Source organism: Erpetoichthys calabaricus, chromosome 15 (assembly GCF_900747795.2).
Source record: "Erpetoichthys calabaricus chromosome 15, fErpCal1.3, whole genome shotgun sequence".
Taxonomy (NCBI): domain Eukaryota; kingdom Metazoa; phylum Chordata; class Cladistia; order Polypteriformes; family Polypteridae; genus Erpetoichthys; species Erpetoichthys calabaricus.
In genome coordinates, this window is record NC_041408.2 from 9,492,239 (window position 1) to 9,514,437 (window position 22,199).

At 41.7% G+C, this 22,199-nt stretch overlaps 1 protein-coding gene across 2 annotated transcripts in view; it reads left to right on the top strand.

The window, feature by feature from the left end:
• The window catches only part of ahi1 (Abelson helper integration site 1), a 225,479-nt gene extending 216,330 nt beyond the window's left edge, over positions 1-9,149 (top strand). For both annotated transcript variants that reach the window (XM_051919275.1, XM_051919274.1), the window contains exon 27: positions 6,907-9,149. In XM_051919275.1, coding sequence (XP_051775235.1) covers positions 6,907-7,105 — 199 coding nt within the window. In that variant the 3' untranslated portion in view covers positions 7,106-9,149. The remainder of the gene's footprint in view (positions 1-6,906) is intronic.
• The last annotated feature ends 13,050 nt before the right edge of the window (positions 9,150-22,199 follow it).

Below are 22,199 nucleotides of genomic sequence, written 5' to 3' on the forward strand. Positions count from 1 at the left end.
TTCCCTTCATTTTAATGGCCCCGTTTTTAAGGATTCAGTCCTCTGAATTGATTCTTTTCTTCATTAAATGGCAGCCAAACAGAAATGAGACGTGAAACGAGCCGACAGATGACCAGCTAAACTGGGGCTTCAAACTCCAACCAATTTCACTCCAACCAGTTTCTAAATGAGAAGCCGATTCTTGCTGTTAATTATACCCGTTATTTAATTTTCATGGCTTGTTGCTGTTCTCATTCTGCCACACCAGATTTTTTCTGTTTTTTCTAAGAACACCGTCAAAATGTTTTGGGGACCTGAGAGATCAGCCTTACCAAGACCTTCACCTTTCTTAATTTTCAGATATTGTGTGAGGTGAGCTGGTCATGTGGCGGCTTGTTTTGTGTCTCATTATTGTTCGGCTGCTAATTAAGGAAAAAGAAACAAGTAAGGGGCCTGAGTCACGTTAATTAAAACTAAGGCAACAGAAGTTAATTAGCAGCCAAACCTGGTCACTCATGAAGAAGATGGTTAGGATGAAAACCTGCAGCCACTGCGGCCCTCCAGGACTGGAGTTCGACACCCCTGTTCTAATACACGTTTTTTGGGGAAGGATTTAACACCAAGAAAAATTCTCTTGTAGATGAACTGGAAACATGTCAGCATTTTCATTCTCAGAAGTACCCACGTGCCTCTTCAAAAACTGTGGTTTCAGAGTTTTAAATATAGAGCAGCTCTTTGATTCCATGTATAGATTCTGTTACAGTTTATTATAACTAAATGTGCTAAAATCCAGACAATAGGAAGAAAAGAACCAAAATGTCCTGTGTTATCAGTCGGCAGCGTTACCCTAAAAGTGATTCTCATCATTACACTGGGATCCACAGGCTTGGAGATGTAAAGCCAAGTTTCTTGTCTTTCTGTACAGCATATTTTGTCAGAACTTAACTTATTCTTAATTTTATGAATTCTCTCTTCGACTCTCAATAGAATGTTGATTTAAATAATTGTGTTCTGGGGCAGAGAAGATGAAAAACAACTTCCTCACCAGCAGCCTGAGCAGTCGTACTACAGAAAAGATCAGCCACCTGAAGTGACGCTCGTTCAGGCCCAGCTAGTACTTGGATGGGAGACCATCTGGAAAAGATTGGGTTGCTGCTGGAAGAGGTGTTGATGAGGCCAGCAGGGGGCGCTTACCCTGTGGGCTGTGTGTGTGGGTCCCAATGCCCCACTGCAGTGACAAGGACACTGTGCTGTAAACGTTGTCCCTGTCCTTTGTCTCTATGTGGCCATAAAAGATTCCTAAGCATCTTTCAAATACAGTAGGGTGTACCCAAATGTCCTGGCTAAATTGCCCACCATGCCCTAGTCGTTCTGGCCGCCAAATCATCCCATGTCACTATTTGTCTCTCTCTCACCCCTTCACCACCTAATAGCTTAAGCATGGCAAATGTACTGGCGCAATAATGGCTGCCGTTGCATCATCCAGGTGGATGCTACACATTGTTGGTGGCTGAAGTAACTTTTCATTATTTATGTAAAGCACATGGTGTAGTTTGGAATGATGCTATTTAAATTTAATTAATTAATTAGTTTTAACAAAGCACTAGAAGCGACATGCGAGCCAGAAAGACAAGAATCCTAAGCGGGAAGTCAATGAGGCATATTCGTCAAGGCTAAATCAAACCGTCCTGAGTAAGACGTTAATCTGCATCCAGCCCTGCATGTAGGCCCTCCAACCTGCAGGGAAAAACCTGGGGTTTGGTGGCAGGATTGGCACTCTGGATATTGACTCACACAACAGAACGTCTAAGCAACTCCTGCTCACTTGCATCTTTAGTCTGTTCTTCCCTGCCTTTTTACATGCAGTGCAATCTTTTTTACAGTTAACGTAACGTTAACGGGTAAGCGTTTTTTTTTTTGTTGTTCATGTATTTTTTACATTGCTAATTTTGTTCTTCTAATTACCAATATGTATCGAGTGTCTGCTACATATTAAGAAAGACATGAGTGGAAAGTCTTTAACGCCATATACGTGGAACAGTTCAGTCAGTGTAGTGTTGTCTGAAAAAAGAGGGAACAGTGCTGTGTTTGTGAGGTAATGTACAGTCATTTACTGATAAATGAGGAGTTTTCACTGCCTACCTCCTTATATTGTATATAATAAAGAACATTCTTACGTCTGGTTAGTTCAGTGCAAGGTCATGGGCACCCAGTTGCCTGTCAGCCCCAGATAAGGAAGGGCCCTCAGACTCGCATGCCCAGAAGTATCAGGTCCATTTTAGAATTTCCACTCTCAAGAAGAAACCTGTGCAATATGAAGGAATCATGCAGACTGGTCTAAGGTCAGTGTTTATCTCTCTATTATAATACAAAAAATCCTGGGTCGAGACAAGACTTTTTCAGAGAGATACTTTCACGTCTGGCGAAACGAAACTTTGTGCCAAGAGATTTAACCATACAGGGGCCGGAAATAAAAGACAAAGAGTAGGTGACAAAGAAGAACGTTGTAAAGAATTCAAAAACGTTGGCTTGATACTCATGCAGAGCAGGTTAGAGAGAATGGAAATACAAAAATTCTCAAAAAAAGTGACAGCAAAGATCATATTAGTGCAAATAAACGGAAATTATTACTCGTGAAATAACAGAACAGCAAAAAGAGATCAAATATATTGTTCGTATTTAAACTTTAAATCGGAGACTTGTAGATCATGTAATTCGTGTTGCCATCAGGGAATAGTAGTGTTTCTTCCCAATGAAGAGGCATATCTGTGAGAATTAAAACTTTTGTTGTTTGGTGAAAGTGAAATCCACATACACGAGCAGCAGAGATGTGAAGTGGCTGGCGTGTAGTGCAGGCCTGGGGGGTTGGCGAGCGAAGCCCCCTAGTATATTTATTAAAAAAAAAAAACAAACACACAAGCCACGGCTTTCAAAATAATAAATAACTCCGGTCAGTTGTCTGTTGCATGTGACCTTGTGATGTAAGCTGCACATGTAGTAGCATTAAGTCCAAATGCTGACCACTCCTTCAGAGAGTAAGGGTCTTTTGTAAGTAAACACAGTAACACTGTACATGAGGGGTTATCTAAAATATAAAGCTCACTTCCTAATTCAAAAGTATTGGCCGTACTCTTAAGGTAGACTACTAACTGAGTTTATCTACTTAGCGACTTTCACTTTACATTCTGTCTTCTATTCGGTGTGGTGGTCTGTCAGACTACTAAACATATTTAATTATCGCAGCCCCTCCTTTTGTTTTTGCTTTATTAACACCGTATATTAGTCTGAAATTCAAGATCCTCGCTGGCCTGCAGGTGTCGGGTCTAGCCGGACTTGCAGACAGCCATGCAGATTTTAAACCACACATTTTATTAGAATTATTCCCTGTGTTTGTTTGACATTGGACAGTCCTTTTTGTTTAATCCAACAAATGTTGACTCATCACTGGATTTTAGTGGCATCAAGTCCCCGGAGGGCACACTGCATTATGGAGGCTTGGCCTTAGTTCAGTTAATAAAGTGGCTGTGCTAATTGCAGCTGCTTAGGGTTATCCTATGTACAAGCGTCCACCTCACAGTACAGTGGAAAGGGATGTATTAATATATCACCCTTTTAGATTTAATTTCCCTGTTTAAGTAATCTTACCTAGTATTGAATAGTCACTTCTTGTTTTGTGGCCATTATTGCCAGGACAGCAGGAGGCCTCCACCACATCAAAACTTGGATTAAGTGTTTTAGAAATTACCAGAGTTAAGGTGACTTATTGAAGGACTGCTCATCAGTTTATGATATAAAATCACTCGGATAACAGACAGACAGAACTCATCACCAGGGTGGAATTTGACTTTTTACAGAAGCTCAATAAATAAGTAACATTATATTACAACAAATACACACCTGATTGACTGCAAATAAAAAAAGCTAAAAGAGAAAGAAAAACAAAACGACTTAGCAAAAGATCAGTAGTCTCAGTGGAGCACTTTAAAAAACGCAGATTATAAAGGCGTACTGCCGTTAGTATAGTGCAGTCCCCAGCAATGTTTCTAAATACACTTCTATAAAACCTTTACCATAATACCTGATGTCCTTCGAGATAAATATGATGATAAAAGCATTTGATCAAAAAGAATGTGGGCTATACATTACTTTGTGGAATTATTTAGTGCCCCTCTGAGGTATGGTTTAAAACACAAACTGTTATCACAGGACTTGATAAACCTAAAGCAAGTTAGGAAGGCAAGGGTTAAGTTCTTATTTCTGAACCATTTCTGGTGTCCTTGTACGTATCTGCTAAAAATTCTGCCATCTAATTGTCTATCAAAAGTAGCTGCTCATCATAACCACAAAAGGATTCAGAATTACTTCCATGTATTGCAAGTACATCAGGAAATGAATGGTAGAACAGCAAAACAAAAGCAGCAGCTCGGACAGTGTGCCTTGAATGGATGCAGAACAAGCTTTACTTTAACGGGGGGGATGCTGCCTAGCTGAGGGTACGTATTTCATATTTTCCTCTTGGGGTTTCACAAAATTCACATTGTGGTGAATTACAACAAGCTGCAGTAAAATTGCCCTGATAATAGTGACAACAGTAAGCAGCCACTGCTTGTAAAGCAGTAGAAATAAACAGAACTAAAATAAATATATACTTTTTTCTTCTTGCACTCACACGGGAGGCATTAGTGAATGTCACACTGGGTGTTTGAAATTAAGAAGGAAGCAGGAGTCCCCAGAGGAAACCACAACCGCACAGAAAACATGCCTACTTGTATAGGAGGGCCCCTGTAATTAAATTGGGATCCAGGTGCTGAGAGGCTACAGAGCTATCTGCTGCACCACATTGCCACCATTTAATAAAGTAGAAGAAAGTGAATGTGCAAGCTGTGACAATGTATTATCTTTTCCATCCATCCATTTTCTAACCCACTGAATCCGAACACAGGGTCACGGGGGTCTGCTGGAGCCAATCCCAGCCAACACAGGGTGCAAGGTAGGAACCAATCCCACTGCAGGACTCACACACCCACACACCAAGCACACACTAGGGACAATTTAGAATCGCCAATCCACCTAACCTGCATGTCTTTGGACTGTGGGAGGAAATCCATGCAAACTCCACGAAGCAAACCCATGTCTCCTTACTGCGAGGCAGCAGTGCTAACACTGCGCCACCCATTATTTTTTCCTCATATGGAATTTCCAGAGACTAACTGAAGCAGCCCCATTGAATAACTTCTGACACATTACAGCTGGTTTACATCCTCCATTAGTACCTATGGTTTGGGCAAAAGTTAGTTGATAACCAGAGGTCTGACTACCGTACAGTGTGCATCAGAAAACATCTGCACCACCACACTGCCAGTCTCCAAAAAAATAAAATAAAGTTTATTAATCGTATGGGGAAGTTCACTTTTTAAGCAAATCCATTTTATGCCTTTTTGCTGTTTTTCCTCTATTGTTAAAAAAATTCTTTGATCTCTTGAGCATTGATCTCTTTTAAGAACAACAGTTTTCCCCGGCCTACCCTTTCTTTGAACGCTATTTGCTCTTCAGCTGAAATTGTTTTATTAAGGGATGAACAGAACAGGAGCACGATATGTGGCAAGAGAGTTCTGGAGATCCATGGATGTGCTCTTGGATACTCTCAGACCGTGTGTATGATTTTTGTTTTTTGGGTTCCTCTTGGGTGTACTTGTCAAATATTTACTTCACCAATGTCTTTCTTCTTCTACAGAAATGGACTTCTTGTTTGATTACTATCAAATTTCAAAAATATTCTGTTTTGATTTTATTTCTCCCTGCAGACTAATACCCATACAGAACACGTTTTCCTATAAGTTATATGTAATTTGTTCAGATTGTGTTGTGGTTTTTCTGTCTAGTTGTCCAATGTGGAGGCGGCGTTTTCTCCTCATATCTATGTGGATTTTTCAAAAGGAGACCAAAACAAAAAAAAAAAAATGTGCGGTTAATTAAAAACTGTAAGCTTCCCCTGTAGTATTGGGTGCAGGTCCTGTGCCCACTGCTGCAAGGAGTAGACTCCAGCACCCTGGAAATGGACTCTAAAAATTTGTATGCATGGGGGATATGAAACAGGGAATGTTTCTTACCTTTGCGTAGTGAAAGGCCTCTCGATTGAAGGCCATTTGATTGGTTGACTAACTAGCCAATTATTTTATCAGCTAATAATAATAATTCTTTACATTTATATAGCGCTTTTCTCACTACTCAAAGCACTCTCCACACATGGAGGACCTGGGAAGCGAACCCACAATCTCCTTACTGCAAAGCAGCAGCACTACCATTGTGCCACTAGTTGTACCTAAGGTACTTTAGAACACTTTCTGTCTTTAATGGGATTCATCAAGGGTGTGAATCTTCCACTTTCTCACATTCTCAGATGTTTTAGCCATAAGGTAGCCATGAGATCCTTCAAGCTGGTCAGAAAAGCAACTGTAATGGGCCGATGCTCAGGTCTGTGGTGACAGTAGCATCTCTTCAATTTTAATTGTAGTCATTATTATTATTACAAAATCCATTACTTACATTTCCCATGGTGATTGGTATGCATCAGTCATCCAGCCATTCATGTTCGGAAAATGCAATTTTCATTATAGAGTTCCAGGAAGCTAAAGTCAACCTTGGTGAAATGGACTTCAAGGCCTAGTAGTCATAGAGGAGATGTCAGTCTGTCACAGAGAAAATTCAGACACGCAGTCTGACACTGGGAAAGTTCACATTTGCTATGTAATACACCACAGACATTTTGAGGAATGAGAAGAACCTGATCTTTCTAAAAAAAAATTCACATGGACATGAGATGAATAAAATCTGGACAGGCAGTGACTCACACCATAGTGCCATTTTGTTCAGCTCAAGTCTTAATCAAATTAATTATTTTTAACGTGTGTGTGTCTATTTTTGCAGGGTCCATAAAAAGAAAAAGAAGAAAACAACATCAGGAAGAAAGTTGGACGCTGCCATCCCTCAATATTCCTCTGAATCTGCAGCAGTTGAAGTGGAGCAGCAGCAATTTAGTGAGACTGCGAGAAAAAGGAGGACAAAGTCACATGTAAAACACTCTGACGGGAGTGGAAACGTCAATGACGGCTTTCAAGTGGACTAATAGGTGCACAATGAATGTATAAGGCTGAACGGCGGGTGACATGACACCTCACTACCTGAGTAACAAAAAGAGGTTCGACTGAAAGATACTCACTCAAACATTTCACAAGGTCACAATATGGAGGAGCCAGAGAACCACTTCTTCATTTATGCGACCTTCATGGACTACAGTAGTTCTACGCTGCTCCAGGTACTGAGTCTAGGCAGAGTTTTGCTTTATTTATTTAGCTGCAAAATGTATTGTACAATTGTACGTATTATGTTAAGTCAGATATCTAAGGAAGATGCTCAAATTTATATTTACCTTTTTTCATCAAAAAAAGAAATTTTTTATAAGAATTATGTATATAATTAATTTTTAACAAATTTGATGTATTTTCAATATGCTTTTTAGGTATAGGCATACGATTACACACCACTGGTGACTGTTTTTTTCCCTTAATCAAAATTGTACACTTCACTAAATATACAGTACATCCATCTTTAACAACTTGGAGTGCTTTACGTCAGTTACATGGCAGCCTCAGTTTTTATAGCGTAGTGTAACACACTCTTCATTACGAGTTTGTTTAAGACAAGAGAGTTGAGTGAAAAGCCTTCAGAGATCCGTTTCTATGGTATCATGGATGAAGTCCCACTTCATTCAAACAGTTAAACTTTTTGTGAAGAACTAGGAGGCTTCACCCCCTGCTTGCTTCACTCGCCAACCCCTTATCCCCCCCCCTTGTGAAGAGGGGGGCTGAATGCACCCAAAAGAGATCCGGCCGCTCCTCCAAAACCCTCTTAAAACGGTGAAACAATGGGAAGCAAATACTTCTTTTTTTTTTTTAACCTCCTCTTTGCTCGATCAGCTGCTGCCTTGCCTCGTGATCTGCATTTTGTGTGGCGCTTCAAACATTAATCGCGGGACATGAAAGTGTCTCTTCAAAAGATCATGTCTCATCGCAAGATTTTTTTTTATAATAGAGAGATATGAAGCATGTCTTGTATTATATTTATTTTTTATAGCACCTGCTTAAAGGAATACTCCACCCAAAAATGATATTCTTTCTATAAGTTACTTACTCCATGTAGTTTGTAGTAAGAGCTGAGAAAAAGTTTTAATGTCATGTTTTCAGGCAGAACAGAGAGAGAGAGAGAAACACAGACAGACAGAGTGAGTGTGAGTGAGAGACACAGAGACAGACAGAGACAGAGTGTGAGTGAGTGAGTGAGACAGACAGACAGAGAGTGTGAGTGAGACAGACAGACAGAGTGAGTGAGTGAGAGAGTGAGTGAGAGACACTGAGACAGACAAACAGACAGAGAGACGTTTCTGACCCAGTAGGCATTTGAGGTGACAACAGAAAACGATATCAAAAACTCTGACATGACTTGTATTGTGCAATTCACATGTCAAGTCACTCCGTCGTATGCTCACAACATGGGAATACAATTCCTGTGTCTGCACTACTCTTATTTATTTAATGATGTTTTGGAGAAAAAAAAAAAGCATTTTTCCACATTGTTAGCACATGGCTGAATAAATGACATGTGGGTTATGTGGGGCATTTTTGGAAGTTGCTTAAATGTTTTCCACCATAGACTTTTGTTCCACCAGGAAAGTTTGTTATCTCTCTTCTCCATGAAAATATCCCATTAATTTTTTGTCAGCCATTACAAACTACATGGGGTAAAGCAACCAAAAAACATTTTCAATTTTTTGGGTAGAGAACTCCTTTACATTACATAGAAGTGTACTAATTTCTATACACAGCATTATATTTTTATGTAGTAATAATCTAAATGTCCTTAATATCCTGCCTCACCAGTAAAAACGTTTTTCATCCGTAATGATGGTTTAAAAATGTGTCACCAGTTCCGTGTGGTTTCACCTCATAAGTCAAATGTGCACTTTCTTTAAATGTCTACTTTGATACAATCCTTACTATGCTGTTTTACCCAATCAAACATATTTGCAGGCAAATGTATTTGATATCCTTGAGCTGCATGTCAACGAAATTGTTTTCTATAATAATAATATGATTTATAAAAGGATAAGTGTCTGTCCGCTTGCTGTGTCTCTTTCATTTTAAAAGATAGCGCATTACAAACATTTGTACTAATAAAATGAAATAAAAATCTCACTGAGATGGCACAGGTGGTGAACCATATGATTTGGGGGTTTAGGCTGCAGGGATCTGTGGTATCCAGGGTGAACTTCTCCAGGCAGGTGGTAAGGCTGTCCTCCTGGCATTGCAAGCAATCTTTGCTTCCATTTGGGAGACTGGCGTCATCCCAACTGACTGGAAAACGGGACTTGTTGTCCCTATCTGGAAAGGGAAGGGGGATCGCCTGGATTGCAGCAACCACAGTGGGATAACACTGCTCTCAGTGCCAGGTTAAGTCCTTGCTGGGGTCATCTTCAATAGGATCCGTGATCACTTGCTCACCTACCAGTCTGGTTTTACACCTAAGAGGTCTACCATCGACCACATCCTGGCACTTGGGGTTCTCATGGAGCGCAAACGCGAATATCGGCAGAGTTTCTTTGCAGCCTTTGTCGATTTTCGTAAAGCGTTCGACTCAGTTGATTGAGCTGCCCTGTGGGACATCCTGAAGGTTCGCCTTAATCTTCCCTGGTAGCTCACATCCCACACTCCATTCTTTTATCTGGAATTTCTCTGGTGCTCTTAGGTCTTTTTTGTAATATCAAGCCCACCCCTTCATCAGTAAGTACACAAATTGAACCTTTCCCAAAAAATTGAAGTTGAAGTCCACTTAAGACCGATGTCAGGAAACATCTCTTTACACAGAGTTGTGGGCATTTGAAACAAACTACTAAGTCATGTAATTGAAAAAGAAATCTTCAGAGTTTTTAAGAAATATCTGGTTGAGAAATAAGCGAGCCCGATTGACTAAGTGGTCTCTTCTCATTTGTTCTGTAAACTCCTTCCTTCTAAAGACAAAATGCACTCATTGACATTTTTAAAAGGCTTCTGGACCCATGAGTGCACAGTTATGAGTGCATTTTGTGGATTGTCATTCCTTGCAGTCTAAATGTGCCCAAAGTTCATCCGTGGTATCTGGTATGTCTATCCAGCAGGGGGCGCTAGCTCCCTTGTTGGAATAAGTTCTTTTGTAATTGCGGTGTGTTACATAACCCAAAACTATATAGATATAATATATATGAAGGTGATACCCCTCCCTTAGTGATACGGCGGTAAGAAATCACGTAAGAGAAAATAACAGCTTTCTTTAATGACGATTTATGCGGCATTACAGACAAGGAAGCCATGACAAGACTATTACCGAAGTGGGATCTCGATGTATACAGCGCTGGAAGGATTTTCAGGATCAGAGGACGTTATCTCCCATCCGTCCGTCGGCTTCAAAAGGTGTGCCAGGCAATGTTCCAAGGCTTTATACTCTTCCACTCAGGTGAATCATGCCATTCCAAACAGGGCACAGAGAGGATACAGTTTCATACGGACTCTGACACACAGAAATGCCCATTTCGCAGTTGTCTCCGTCTTGTCTTCTAATGCTTGCCTAGCAGTTCTTATGTGGTGAACCCCTGTGTGCTAAATCTGACCTTGTGTTAGCTGTACATGTGAGTAGAAAGAAGTGGATTTATAAAATATTTTTTGTACAGAGCACGGTGACATATTAAACATATAAACTTGTTACAATATGCCAGTCAGTGTCCGACTTTGCCCAGGCATACACAGTGGGTGACAAATCTGGCGAATGTATAGGTCAAGCAAGAAGTGCTACATGGTGGGTATCCAGGAAGTGTGGGCCATTTTGTGGCACATGTGACTGAGCTTTGTCCTACTGGGATTTGGCACCAGGAACCTCAACGGGTACCAGCAACACATCTGTGGGAGGAATGTATGTGGAACCCAATGGCACCAATAAAACTAGGACTTGTACAAAAACACAATGCAAACTCAGTTACCCTGCCTTTTGTTGTCAGGGGATCAAGCGTAAAAGCAATGGGTGGCATATGTGAAAAGGCCCTAATGCTGCAAATGGCATCAAGCAGTGTGTGTGGACACCTGTTGATGTGGGACTGACCCCCAGCTGTTGGGCTAGGGTTTCTGATACGGCTCTTCGGCCCCTCACTGTCATGTACACTAGAGGTCTACCCTTCTGTTGGTTTGTGCACCAGGGCATTCACTCCCGACCCCTCACTTTGGAGCGTCTGACATTTTTCTTCCCTCTCATGTTATGCGCACGTCACTGTGCTCACATCCCACCTAACACGAGCACCAGCGTCTTGGAAGGAAAAATCGTCTTCCCCGCATTTCCACAATTCTCCCCCACTTAAACGTCCAACAGATGGACGTGTGTTTGTCGTCCTCTTCACCAGGATGTGTTTGGTCACTTGGAGTGACTGCTGGCAGTTCCTGTACTCTGTGAGGCAACCTTTTAGACCCCTGTGGGGAGGTCCAGTGGGTGGAATTCAAAACGCACATCATTTGCACGGCACTCAACCATGAACCGTCCACCCTGCGAGTTTCAGACAAGTAGGATGCCATTGCTGTATGCTAAAGAAAATTGAGAGATATACGCAGCAAAGAAGGTTAAGAAAAATGACATCTCCATCAGAGAGCCATGGTCTACCCTGACATACCTGGGTTCAAGGAAAAACAAACACCACCACCCTAGTGGAGACACCAAATTTATCCCGTCTTTTGTACAAGTTTGACTATTATGATGCGTTTTTCCCAGTGTCACAATTTTAACGCTCAGCATTGTGTATACTGTACGCTTTATTTCTCTGACCTGTGATACCCAAGATCCAATATTCAATGTAAAAACAAACTATCAGAAGTGTAGAGGAGGCTACAAAATGGCCGTGTCTTAAAGCTTTTTAGAACATCTGGCTCGGAAAAAAGAGTGTGGTGACCCCAAAACGCGCCGTCCTAAACAACATTGTCTGCTGCTTGGACGTCTCCCAAGTTGAATTTGCACGTCTCTATTATCCTGTGAATACTCCACAACTCACTTAACTCTGCATCAAGAGTTTCCCACAGCCTTATTTTCAGTAGTACAGAACAGAAACGGCCCTCATAGGTTTTGCTTTTATTTCACCTACCAGTCCCCTTTAAAAGCGGAATATGCGTTGGTTTATCACATCTCAGTGTTTGTTATGCAACGGCCCCGACTGTTTATTATTGTAAAGTGACCAGCCTGTGATGTTAAAATTCTTGGTTATTTTTAAACCGTGTTTCACTCAGGAGTCACTTCATGTTGCGTAGTCAGGAAGTGGCCCATATAATATGGCACCTGAAGAAACCACTTCATGTGGTGTTACGAAAAGTGCTGCAGTCATGTTTGCAAAAGACCAGGGCAAAAGGGTTTGGGATCCTCTGTGTGCACACGCCATGTCAGCTCACTTTTATTTGGTGTGGGGCAGCACTGCCTGTGCCTTTAATGTAGTAGTGCAGTGGCGATGGCATGGCTGGAGCAGAAAGCTAACAACTTAAGTGAGGCGTCAAGGGAGGTGGCAGCCAGTCATCGTTGTGAGGTCGTCTAAGGAATCAAAACGAGAATAAAGTGCCCAGTAAGTAAATAATGCTGGGAAGGAGTTGCTGTAAAGAAAAATTGACCTATGGGGGGGGGCAAGGGCATATGTCTGGGTGTCAATCAGGTGTGTGCAAATGGATGAATATTTATGATCTACACCACTCTACAAGAGTGCAGGCAGGGTGGAGTGGGTGGAGAAGAGTGTCAGGAGTGATCTGTGACAGACGGGTATCAGCAGGAGTGAAAGGGAAGGTCTACAGGACGGTAGTGAGACCAGCTATGTTATACGGGCTGGAGACGGTGGCACAGGAGACAGAGTTAAAGATTTGCATTGGGTGTGACGAGGATGGACAGGACTAGAAATGAGGACATTAGAGGGTCAGCTCAGGTGGGACGGTTGGGAGACAAAGTCAGACGCGAGATTGCATTGGTTTGGACATCTGTAGAGGAGAGATGCTGAGTATATTGGGAGAAGGGTGCTAAGGATAGAGCTGCCAGGCAAGAGGAGAAGAGGAAGGCCTAAGAGGAGGTTTATAGATGTGGTGAGAGAAGACCTGCAGGTGGTGGGTGTGACAAGGCAAGATGACGAGGACAGAAAGATATGAAAGAAGATGATCCGCTGTGGCGACCCCTAAACGGGACCAGCTGAAAGAAGAAGAAGATCACTGTAACATGATGTTGATGCTTAAATAAATAAATTGTAAAAACTGCAATACAGTACATGATTCTATTTTCTCTGCTCATTTTCTGGTCAGCAGCATCAGTAGCCCACCCAGAATTGGTCATCACTTCATCACAGGGTACTTCCATGTGCATACTCACAGGGGCATTGAGGAGCTGGCAGTCGACTAATGGGGGCAGCCACTGGACTGTATAGTGCCCTGTCCCAGCATGTCGGCGCTGGATGTTACGATTATTTACTGAACGTGTGCCAGTTCTTTTAACACCGGTTTAAGCCTTTTTTTCTTAATGGTTTTTTAATTCTGAAACCAATTTTTTGCATTCATTATTACTTTAGAAATTGTTCTCATTTGGTAGAAATTGTGTCGTTTTCCGTCACCATTTTGCTTTTCCCAGGCTGCTGCCATTTTCAGTCACTGTTGTCACGACATAATGATGATTGCTATGGAACACGGAAGGTACTCCGTTAACACAACAGTGTGATGTTTTAAGAAACGAAGCATCGACTGTCGCTATCGGAGTTTACAGATACTGTAAGAAATCAAGCGTTCTGTGTGTTAGTGAGAGCCCTTTAGATTTCTCAATTCCTGACTAATTGCTTTTGAATTTCTTACTACAGTTTTTGGGTATCGATTCGGGTCAGATGAAGAATACAGAAGAAGATTTTAGGTTTTTCATTGGTGAAATTGGCCGAAGTGTTTTTTGCAGTAAATTTGCTGTGTTTGCCAGTGATATTGTTCACACAGGTTTCCACATGGCCACTTGGGCAAACCTTATTTTTTTCTCTCCCACCTCCCCCCCCCGTGCCCCATGATGCAGTCAATTGTAATATTTTGTGGTTATTGTTCCAGCTGTGTGGCGCTGCTGCCTCGCAGTTAGGAGACCTGGGTTTGCGTCCCGGGTCCTCCCTGCATGGAGTTTGCATGTTCTCCCCGTGTCTGCGTAGGTTTCCTCCCACAGTCCCAAGACGTGCAGGTCAGGTGCATTGGCGATCCTAAATTGTCCCTAGTGTGTGTGCGTGTGCCCTGTGGTGGGCTAGAGCCCTGCCCAGGATTGGTTCCTGCCTTGCGCCCTGTGTTGGCTGGGATTGGCTCCTGCAGACCCCCCGTGTCCCTGTGTTCGGATTCAGCGGGTTGGAAGATGGATGGATGTTCCAGCTGTGCCATTTGTTGTTTGAGGCTAAGGGGATCAAGCATGGTGGCACAGTGTTTAGCACTGCTTCCTGATTATCTTTCTAGTTGACAGAAAATTCCTGAGCACTTAAAGACACGTAAAGACCACCGCTCCATTACAAAAGCTCTGCAAAAAGCTAACATCACCCCCTTGAGACAAAAAAAGTGCTCTCTTTCTATTTATCTACCCGTCTAAAATGCTGCACACAAAGCCGCGCGGGTGAGGTGAGATTCGTCTCCTTACCGTCCTCCAGTCCTTGTGGATTCCATCTTGATTCATTGAGGATGCCTGCTACACTTCAGCACTTGCTGGTGCTCATTATGTGCCATAACCAACACTTTTCTCACTTTCCTAATTTAATTTATTTATACTTCTGTTTAATTTATTTTTATTTTTACAGAAAGCTGGCAGTGAAAATTAATTACTAATAACTGTCATTTTTGACAGAAAGCAGATATTCCTGAAATATCTATCTGTCAAATCTTTAGCAGGATTATTTTGGTGCCTGCTTTCGTTCTTATTCAGGCCTTTTTTTAACAAACTCTTCACACCCTTAATTTGTAAACCTTTGGGGGCCTTGAGTAGTGGCTTCCAAATGTGCTCTCTGTTCTGTCTGGATAAGGGAAGTTGTAAAAATAATAACATTTTAAAATAAAATAAATGAAAAGTGACAGTGGTTTTGAATACACATACTAAGCTCGCCATTTTGTGCAGAAGGATAAAAATGGCCAGTAGACTGTGGAGGGAACTCAACAAATCTCCTTGGTGATGATTTGATAACTCTGGTCAACAAACATTTTGCTATTGGGATTCTTTCATCTCTACTTTAACACATTTCACTTGCTGACTCCAAATCTGAAAACCGTTTTTCGCCCAGCAGCACGTCCCGTTTTTTAGTTATGATGTTCCAGGTATTGGACAACTAGGGTGACTGGACAGTAAAGGCGATGCGTTTCAGCATTTAAGAAATAAGATTGGTCTTGAGAAAAGTGAAGCCAAAATTAAGGAAGGTGTTTTTATTGGCCCTGAAATACGTGAACTGATGCTTGATGATGAGTTCAAAAGGAAACTGAAGCCCACTGAATCAGCGCCCTCATTCATGCAGGTTGTCTAGAATTTTCTTGACTGTCACAGAGCAGAGAATTATACTGAGCTTGTGGAGAACCTGCTGAACGTTTATGAGCTTACGGGAGCCAGAATGTCACTGAAGACGCATTTGTTTACATTCTTGTCTTGACTTTTTTCCACCAAATCTAAGCGATGTCAGAGATGAGTATAGGGAGAGATTTCATCAAGATATAAAGGTGATGGAAAACTGATATTGGGGAAAACTTACTCCGGGCATGATGGGTGACTACTGTTGGTTCATACAAAGAGAGACGGACGTGCAGTACAAGCACAAAAGCGAGGGCCTCAGACAATTTGGAGCACACGGACCTCACTTTTATGTTGAGGTAAATTGACATAAACATGTTTTAAAGCGTCTCTGGTATCATCTTCAGAATAAACACATTCAAACAATTTTGGAGGGACAGACTCTACATATTGTGTCGATATATTATATTGATATTCAAAAGTGTCAAAATGGCAATGACGTGTACAGTGGAACCTCGGTTTGCAACCAAAATTTGTTCCGGAAACGTGCTCGCAGTGCAAAGCACTCGTATATCAAAGTGAATTTCCCCGTAAAAAATAATGGAAACTCAGGTGATTTGTTCTACAACCCAAAACTATTCATATAAAAATGATTTATGTATTTTTACTTTATATTTTGCATTAAACAAATTAACCTGCACTTTACCTTTGAAAAGAATCATGGCTGGTGTGAGCGAGTTTCTAAACTCTTGTGGGATTCCACTCAACGTGACGACACACGGAAGAGCGTCCCAAAGCAATCGCAGGCTCCCAGCGCTGTAGCAGTTCACTGAAAAAGCGAATCGTAAAAGATCGTGGACATGCTATAAGCGCCAGCTGTTGATGGGTGATACAAAGAACAAGGAACATTATAAATGTGCAGGGCACAGTACTACTTGGCCACAGCCCTGCCTGACTGCTGTGTCTGTGTAGAGGAGAGCGGCAGATCCTGCTACAATAAATAACCGCGCTGTTGCGGAATAAAGCTGGTGTTGCTAAAGTACTGAGACTCAGCTTTGTGTTTTGGGGTGCAAGATGGGGACTCGCATGTCACAGCACACACACACACACAGTCACAGTCACAATGCTGTAGTAAACAGTATACGCTCGTGCCGATGTTGACTATATGAGTGAGGCACGCCGACTCAGACGGAGAATAGGAGACGATTGCCCACAATCCCGCAGCGAGAGAGAGAGAGAGAAGAACCATCAGCTCAGTTGTGATCACATGACGCTCAGCAGACAAAGCGTATACATACTACTCGTATTGCGAGACCTCGCTCGTTTATCAAGTCAAAATTTATTAAAAATTTTAGCTCGTCTTGCAAAACACTCGTAAACCGAGATTCCACTGTATCTCAAAAATCTGATGTGCTAGCTTAATTCCAACTTCATATATGAAATCAGTGCAAAAAAACTAATAGCTGCTCTGAAGTTCCCTGTAGCAAACAAAAAAAATATTTTTTTTATTGACCAGTGTAATCAGACTCGTTGTTTGAAAATTAATAAGACAATAAATATTTTCCAAACAGTCTCATTTGAAAGATTACATGATCAGACCCCATTTAATCCAATTCAGGGTAATGCACAGGCCAGAAACTATCCCTGTAACATCAGGTGCAAGGTGGGAACTAACCCTGTAAGGTCATCAGGCTATCGCAGCGCCCACACTGTACATCAGTTTTATACTATTCGAGGACAGAGGACACACAAATGAATAAATACACCAGCAATGGGTCAAGGTCAGGGTCAGAAAAAGGCTATTACTGGAAAAAAAATAAATCAAAAAATCAATCCCAAAAAAACTGAATCATAGTCAGAAGAGACAGAAAAAATACACATTAAAAGGCAAATCACGGGTAGTGAATGGAGCGTCACGTCCGTGTTGCACAGGTGATATTAGAAACTGTACATCCTGCCAATTAGAAACAGCATATTAGCAACCGAAAACACACACATTGGCAGCACAGAACAGTAAATGAAATATAAATCTCTCTATTACCGTATTTACGTGTGTACCATGCGCACATTTTTTCCCCCGAAAATTAGCATTAGAAAATCAGGTGCGCGTCACACACGAGGAAATTTTTTTCTGTAATGTTTACTTCTTCTGCTTGGGCTCTCTCTCTCTCGTCATGCAACAAAAACAGAAGGGCATTTCGCGGAAAACGTGCCCTAAATACTTCCTATACAATCACAACGTGCGTCGTACACGGTGCAAATTTCTTAAGCGATTTTCTTTGTAAAAATTAGGGTGCGTGTCTTACATGAGGGCGCGTGGTACACGAGTAAAAACGGTATATAAAAAAGACGAGACGAGATGTGACCTTCTCAGAAAGACACTTTCACGACCCATGAGACTAGAATTTGTGCCAAGAGATTTAACCACACCCGGGCCAGAAAAAGACAAAGCAGAACGTCATCAAGAATTAAACGTTGGCGCGATACACATGCAGAGCAGGTTAGAGATAATGGAAGTAGGAAAATTCGAATGTCTCAAAAAAATGATAGTAAAGATCACATTAGCGCAAAGAAACGGAAATTATTTGGTGAAATAACGAAACAGCGAAAAGAGATCAATTAGTGTGTGAGGATGTCTGGGGGAGAAGAGAGAAAACGCAGTGAGACAAAAGGACAGCTGCTGTACAGGCTTTTAAACGCCGCGTGAGACGCCGATCACTCGACACGGGAGCAGCAACAGCAGCAGCTGATCGAGCAAAGAGGAGGTTAAAAAAAAACAAACAAAAACACCAGCTTGTAGCAGTGCTACTTAAGAACTGCATCTCCCAGCAGGTCAAAGGTAGCCACAGGCAGTTAAGAGGGCAGAGGGCAAAGAGGAAAAAAGTTTGTTTTGGTTTGTTGCGGTTATCTGTCGTCTCTGCCTGCTGTTATTGGAACTCTAATCATTTTGTCTTGGACTGTATTCGTTTGTTGGGGTCTGAATTGTCTGTCTACCCGTACACTGAGAACTGCGTTGGATTATTTGGTTTTCCGGAAGATTGGAGCGCTCCTGAATCAACCATCAACATCATCAGTAACTACCGGTAGGACTGTATTTTTCCTTCTCCATTTCAACATACAGATCGCTGGACTTAACTTGGTCACTTTTCGTCTTCATCCTGTTGGGTATATATGGACTTTGCTGTGTGGTGTTTGTGTTTATATGTAATATCGCCGAAGGGGTCAGGGGTGGTATTACTGATTTCATTATTTATTTGGTGTCATTATATTGGTAATTGTTTGCCTTTCCCAGCATGCTTTATTGTCTCTGTTGTGAGTATGTGTGGGTCGATCCAAGGCTGGGGATGTTCCTGGGATCTCTTCTATTAAAATAAATAAATCACCGTCATCTTTGACGGTGTGAATCTTAGCGGCCCCTGACCGCTACAAGCTGTATTTGTTTCCCATTGCATTACTGTTTAAAAGGGGTTTCAGTGGAGCGACCGCGTCTCCTTGGGGTGCATTCAGCCCCCCTCTTCACAATGGCGTGTAGTGCTGTCGGTGAGTAGGGGTTGGCGACCGAAGTGAGCAGGGGAGAAGCCACCTGGTAACAAATTAAGACTTCTTCCCCATAAAGGGAATATTTAATAAACTTGGCTGGAAGTATTCTATAAGCCACAAAAACTAATCTTTACATGCATACTTTCCATAGACAACATTTGTATTCCAAGAAAATAATCTTCAAAGTAGCCAACTCATAGCAAGTTTTGAGACAGAACAAAAGGAGAAAATGGTGTGGAGATGTCAGAATTCACTCATGGGTCAGAGCCAAGGTGGTAATAATTAAACAAACAAGCTCAGGACATGGAGCCAGAGTCTTAGTCAAACGTCACAAGCCGAAAAAAGGCTAAACATAACCAGGGCCAAGAAACACAAGACAAATCATAACTAGAAAGGAGAAAAAAAGAAGACTAGCATAACCAGTAAATTCAAAACTAACAAAATGAATTGACAGACACAGAGGTTTGTTCTTTTGTGAGTCCAGTAATGTGTGCCACCGCTTTTTAAAATATCAAGCAGCCTCAAACTTCAGGATTCTCATCCCAGCAGTCAACATGGCGGCATCCATAATGAAAAGTAGAATGTAAATCATTTTTAACAATGTTAAAATCTACAAAGAAATAAAATATGAATAACTATGGGATTCTTTGGCCTTGGAAACTATGAAGATCACACACAAATAATTTTAGTGGCCAAGGAACTTGAAAAATGTAAACCCGAAGACCAATCATGTCACACACTACTCGGAGAGTGTGACTCTTCTGTACAAAACTACACACCCAACACAAGATGTGAACCAAGGATGGGGGACCAAGAGGTGGCAGCGCTAGATCTTCATGACACCGTCTCTTAATTAAAACACTTCTCAGATAAAGCAAATTGCTCTTCTGTAGTCGATGGAACCTTCATTGGTGGCAAACAAACTGACAAGCAGACCTTAAAAACTCTAGAAAACCACAAAAAAATAAATTACATTTTAATTACCTAGAACTTTAATGTAAATTTTTCCAAAAACATGACTTTTTTTTTTTAGATTTGTTGGTTATAATAGGTAATTGTATTTAGTAAAATTTTTCAAATTGATAGAGCCAAATTTGATCATGATTGGTTGATCCATTGACGAGTATTGCGTCCCACAAACACCTGACTAGAAATGGACTGAAAGTGCAAATCCATTGAAACTCTTATGTCTCAAACTATGAATTCACTCTGTGGTATTGGACAAGAGCACCCCACCAGCTGCAAACCTGTGACCGTCAGAATAAGAAGTACTCTCAGCAAATCTCCACACTCCCTAGATGAGGCCACTTCTAAGCCACCAGCGGTGAGCATCTGTGTGTGTGCAGCGTCAAGCTGAGCTCCCATCCAGCCTCTGGTCCTACACACGTCTTGACCCTTACATTTGAATCCCATTGCAATACACTAAACATCACCATGTGAGCCACAAGAAGATGTATCTCCACTCAGAAGCAGGAGATCAATTTGTGTTACACAACCACGAGCAATTATTTCAAAATTAGACCAATGAGAAACATGAGCTTAGAAAATTGAAAGAGTTGAAAAGGAAACTGAAGAAAGTAATCGTAAACCACAACATCAAGTCAGTATTGCTGCCTTAAAGCCCACTTTATAGAAGGCTTGTCCTGTTAGTGACCTTCAGCTGTGGGCTCAAAGCTCAGCGTTGAGACAACAAATCAAACAACAGGATGCAGAGAGGCCAGAGGATTGGAGGACAAGGCAAGAGTGAGGGTTGGTGTGTCATGACACTGGGGCTTTACACCAGAAGGTGGAAATTGGCAGCATTTTACAAACGAGACAGAGAAAGCAGACACAGTTCATAATGTCAATTCATAACCGAGACATCAAAATCAAAACAAAAAACCTTGCATTGATGTCAAACATTCAGAAACAAAATTCAAATCGGCAAAGAAGGCGCAAGGCAAAAGGTTTATTATCATCCACAATCTTGGCCAACCGGAATGTGTGTGACACTTGATCTTTATACCTGTGACCCAATCGTGTCACACGCCGTACACGTTCGGTTGACCTTAACTTCTGGGTGACACCAAATAGTGGTGCAAAAAAACATGAATTCATTTTCAATATGTGAAAATTAAAGCAAAATCAAAATATGATGGCAGAAGTCAATTAATATTTATGAAAAGAAGTCTGTTCCATTAGCACCAGTAGCTGGCTACTAATGAAGAAAGCGACTGAAATGGAAACCTGTTGCCACGGTGGCCCTTCAGGACCCGAGTCACACAACCTTGACTACACCTCATTCTCGGACAGTGCTGCTGGAGTGACACTGACTTACTGACGCTGCTCATTCCCATTACTGCAGTGGCTCAGGGACACACGGGCCTTGAGATGGTTGGGTGCCTTTTGATGTCGTTCACCTTTGGTTGTCTGGCTAACAATTACTTTCACTGGTTTATATATATATATATATATATATATATATATATATATATATATATATATATATATATATATATATATATAAAAGTGACTGTGTTTGTGACTGCCAAGTAATCTCTGTGCAGTTATTCTCTTTAATATTTAATTACTTCTATAAAACATGAGCCTGAAGGACTAGGCGTGTTATTTGTAGAGTGGCTTAGTTGATAAGGTCTCTGGCCACATACAATAAGGATGATGGATATATCCCTTCCATTGAAATGAAATCCTGCATGACTTTGTGGATGATTTCTACAGTGGCTTATTACTCTGTTTGTTACTGTGCAGTGTATATTGTGGTGGACGGCCAGGACCCATGCCCAGGTGGGATGCCCCTTTGACACTGGATCCGGGGGAGCAGCCATGGGATGCACACTACGTCCCCTGGAACACTTGGTGGCAGTCCCCCTGCGTTGCATCGGGCCACAATTGTGTTACACCGGAGCTCATCCCTGTTAGGCTCCGTGGCCACTGCCAGAGAGAGCTGCATGGCTTCCTGAGCCCGTCTGGGCTTTAACGCAGCCACACCCGGAGATGCAGCCTTAAATTGGTTAAATATCACCTGAAGCAGTTCCGGGTGGGCTATAGAGGAGCCTGCAGGCACTACTTGAGGTGCCAGAGTCGGGAGGAGG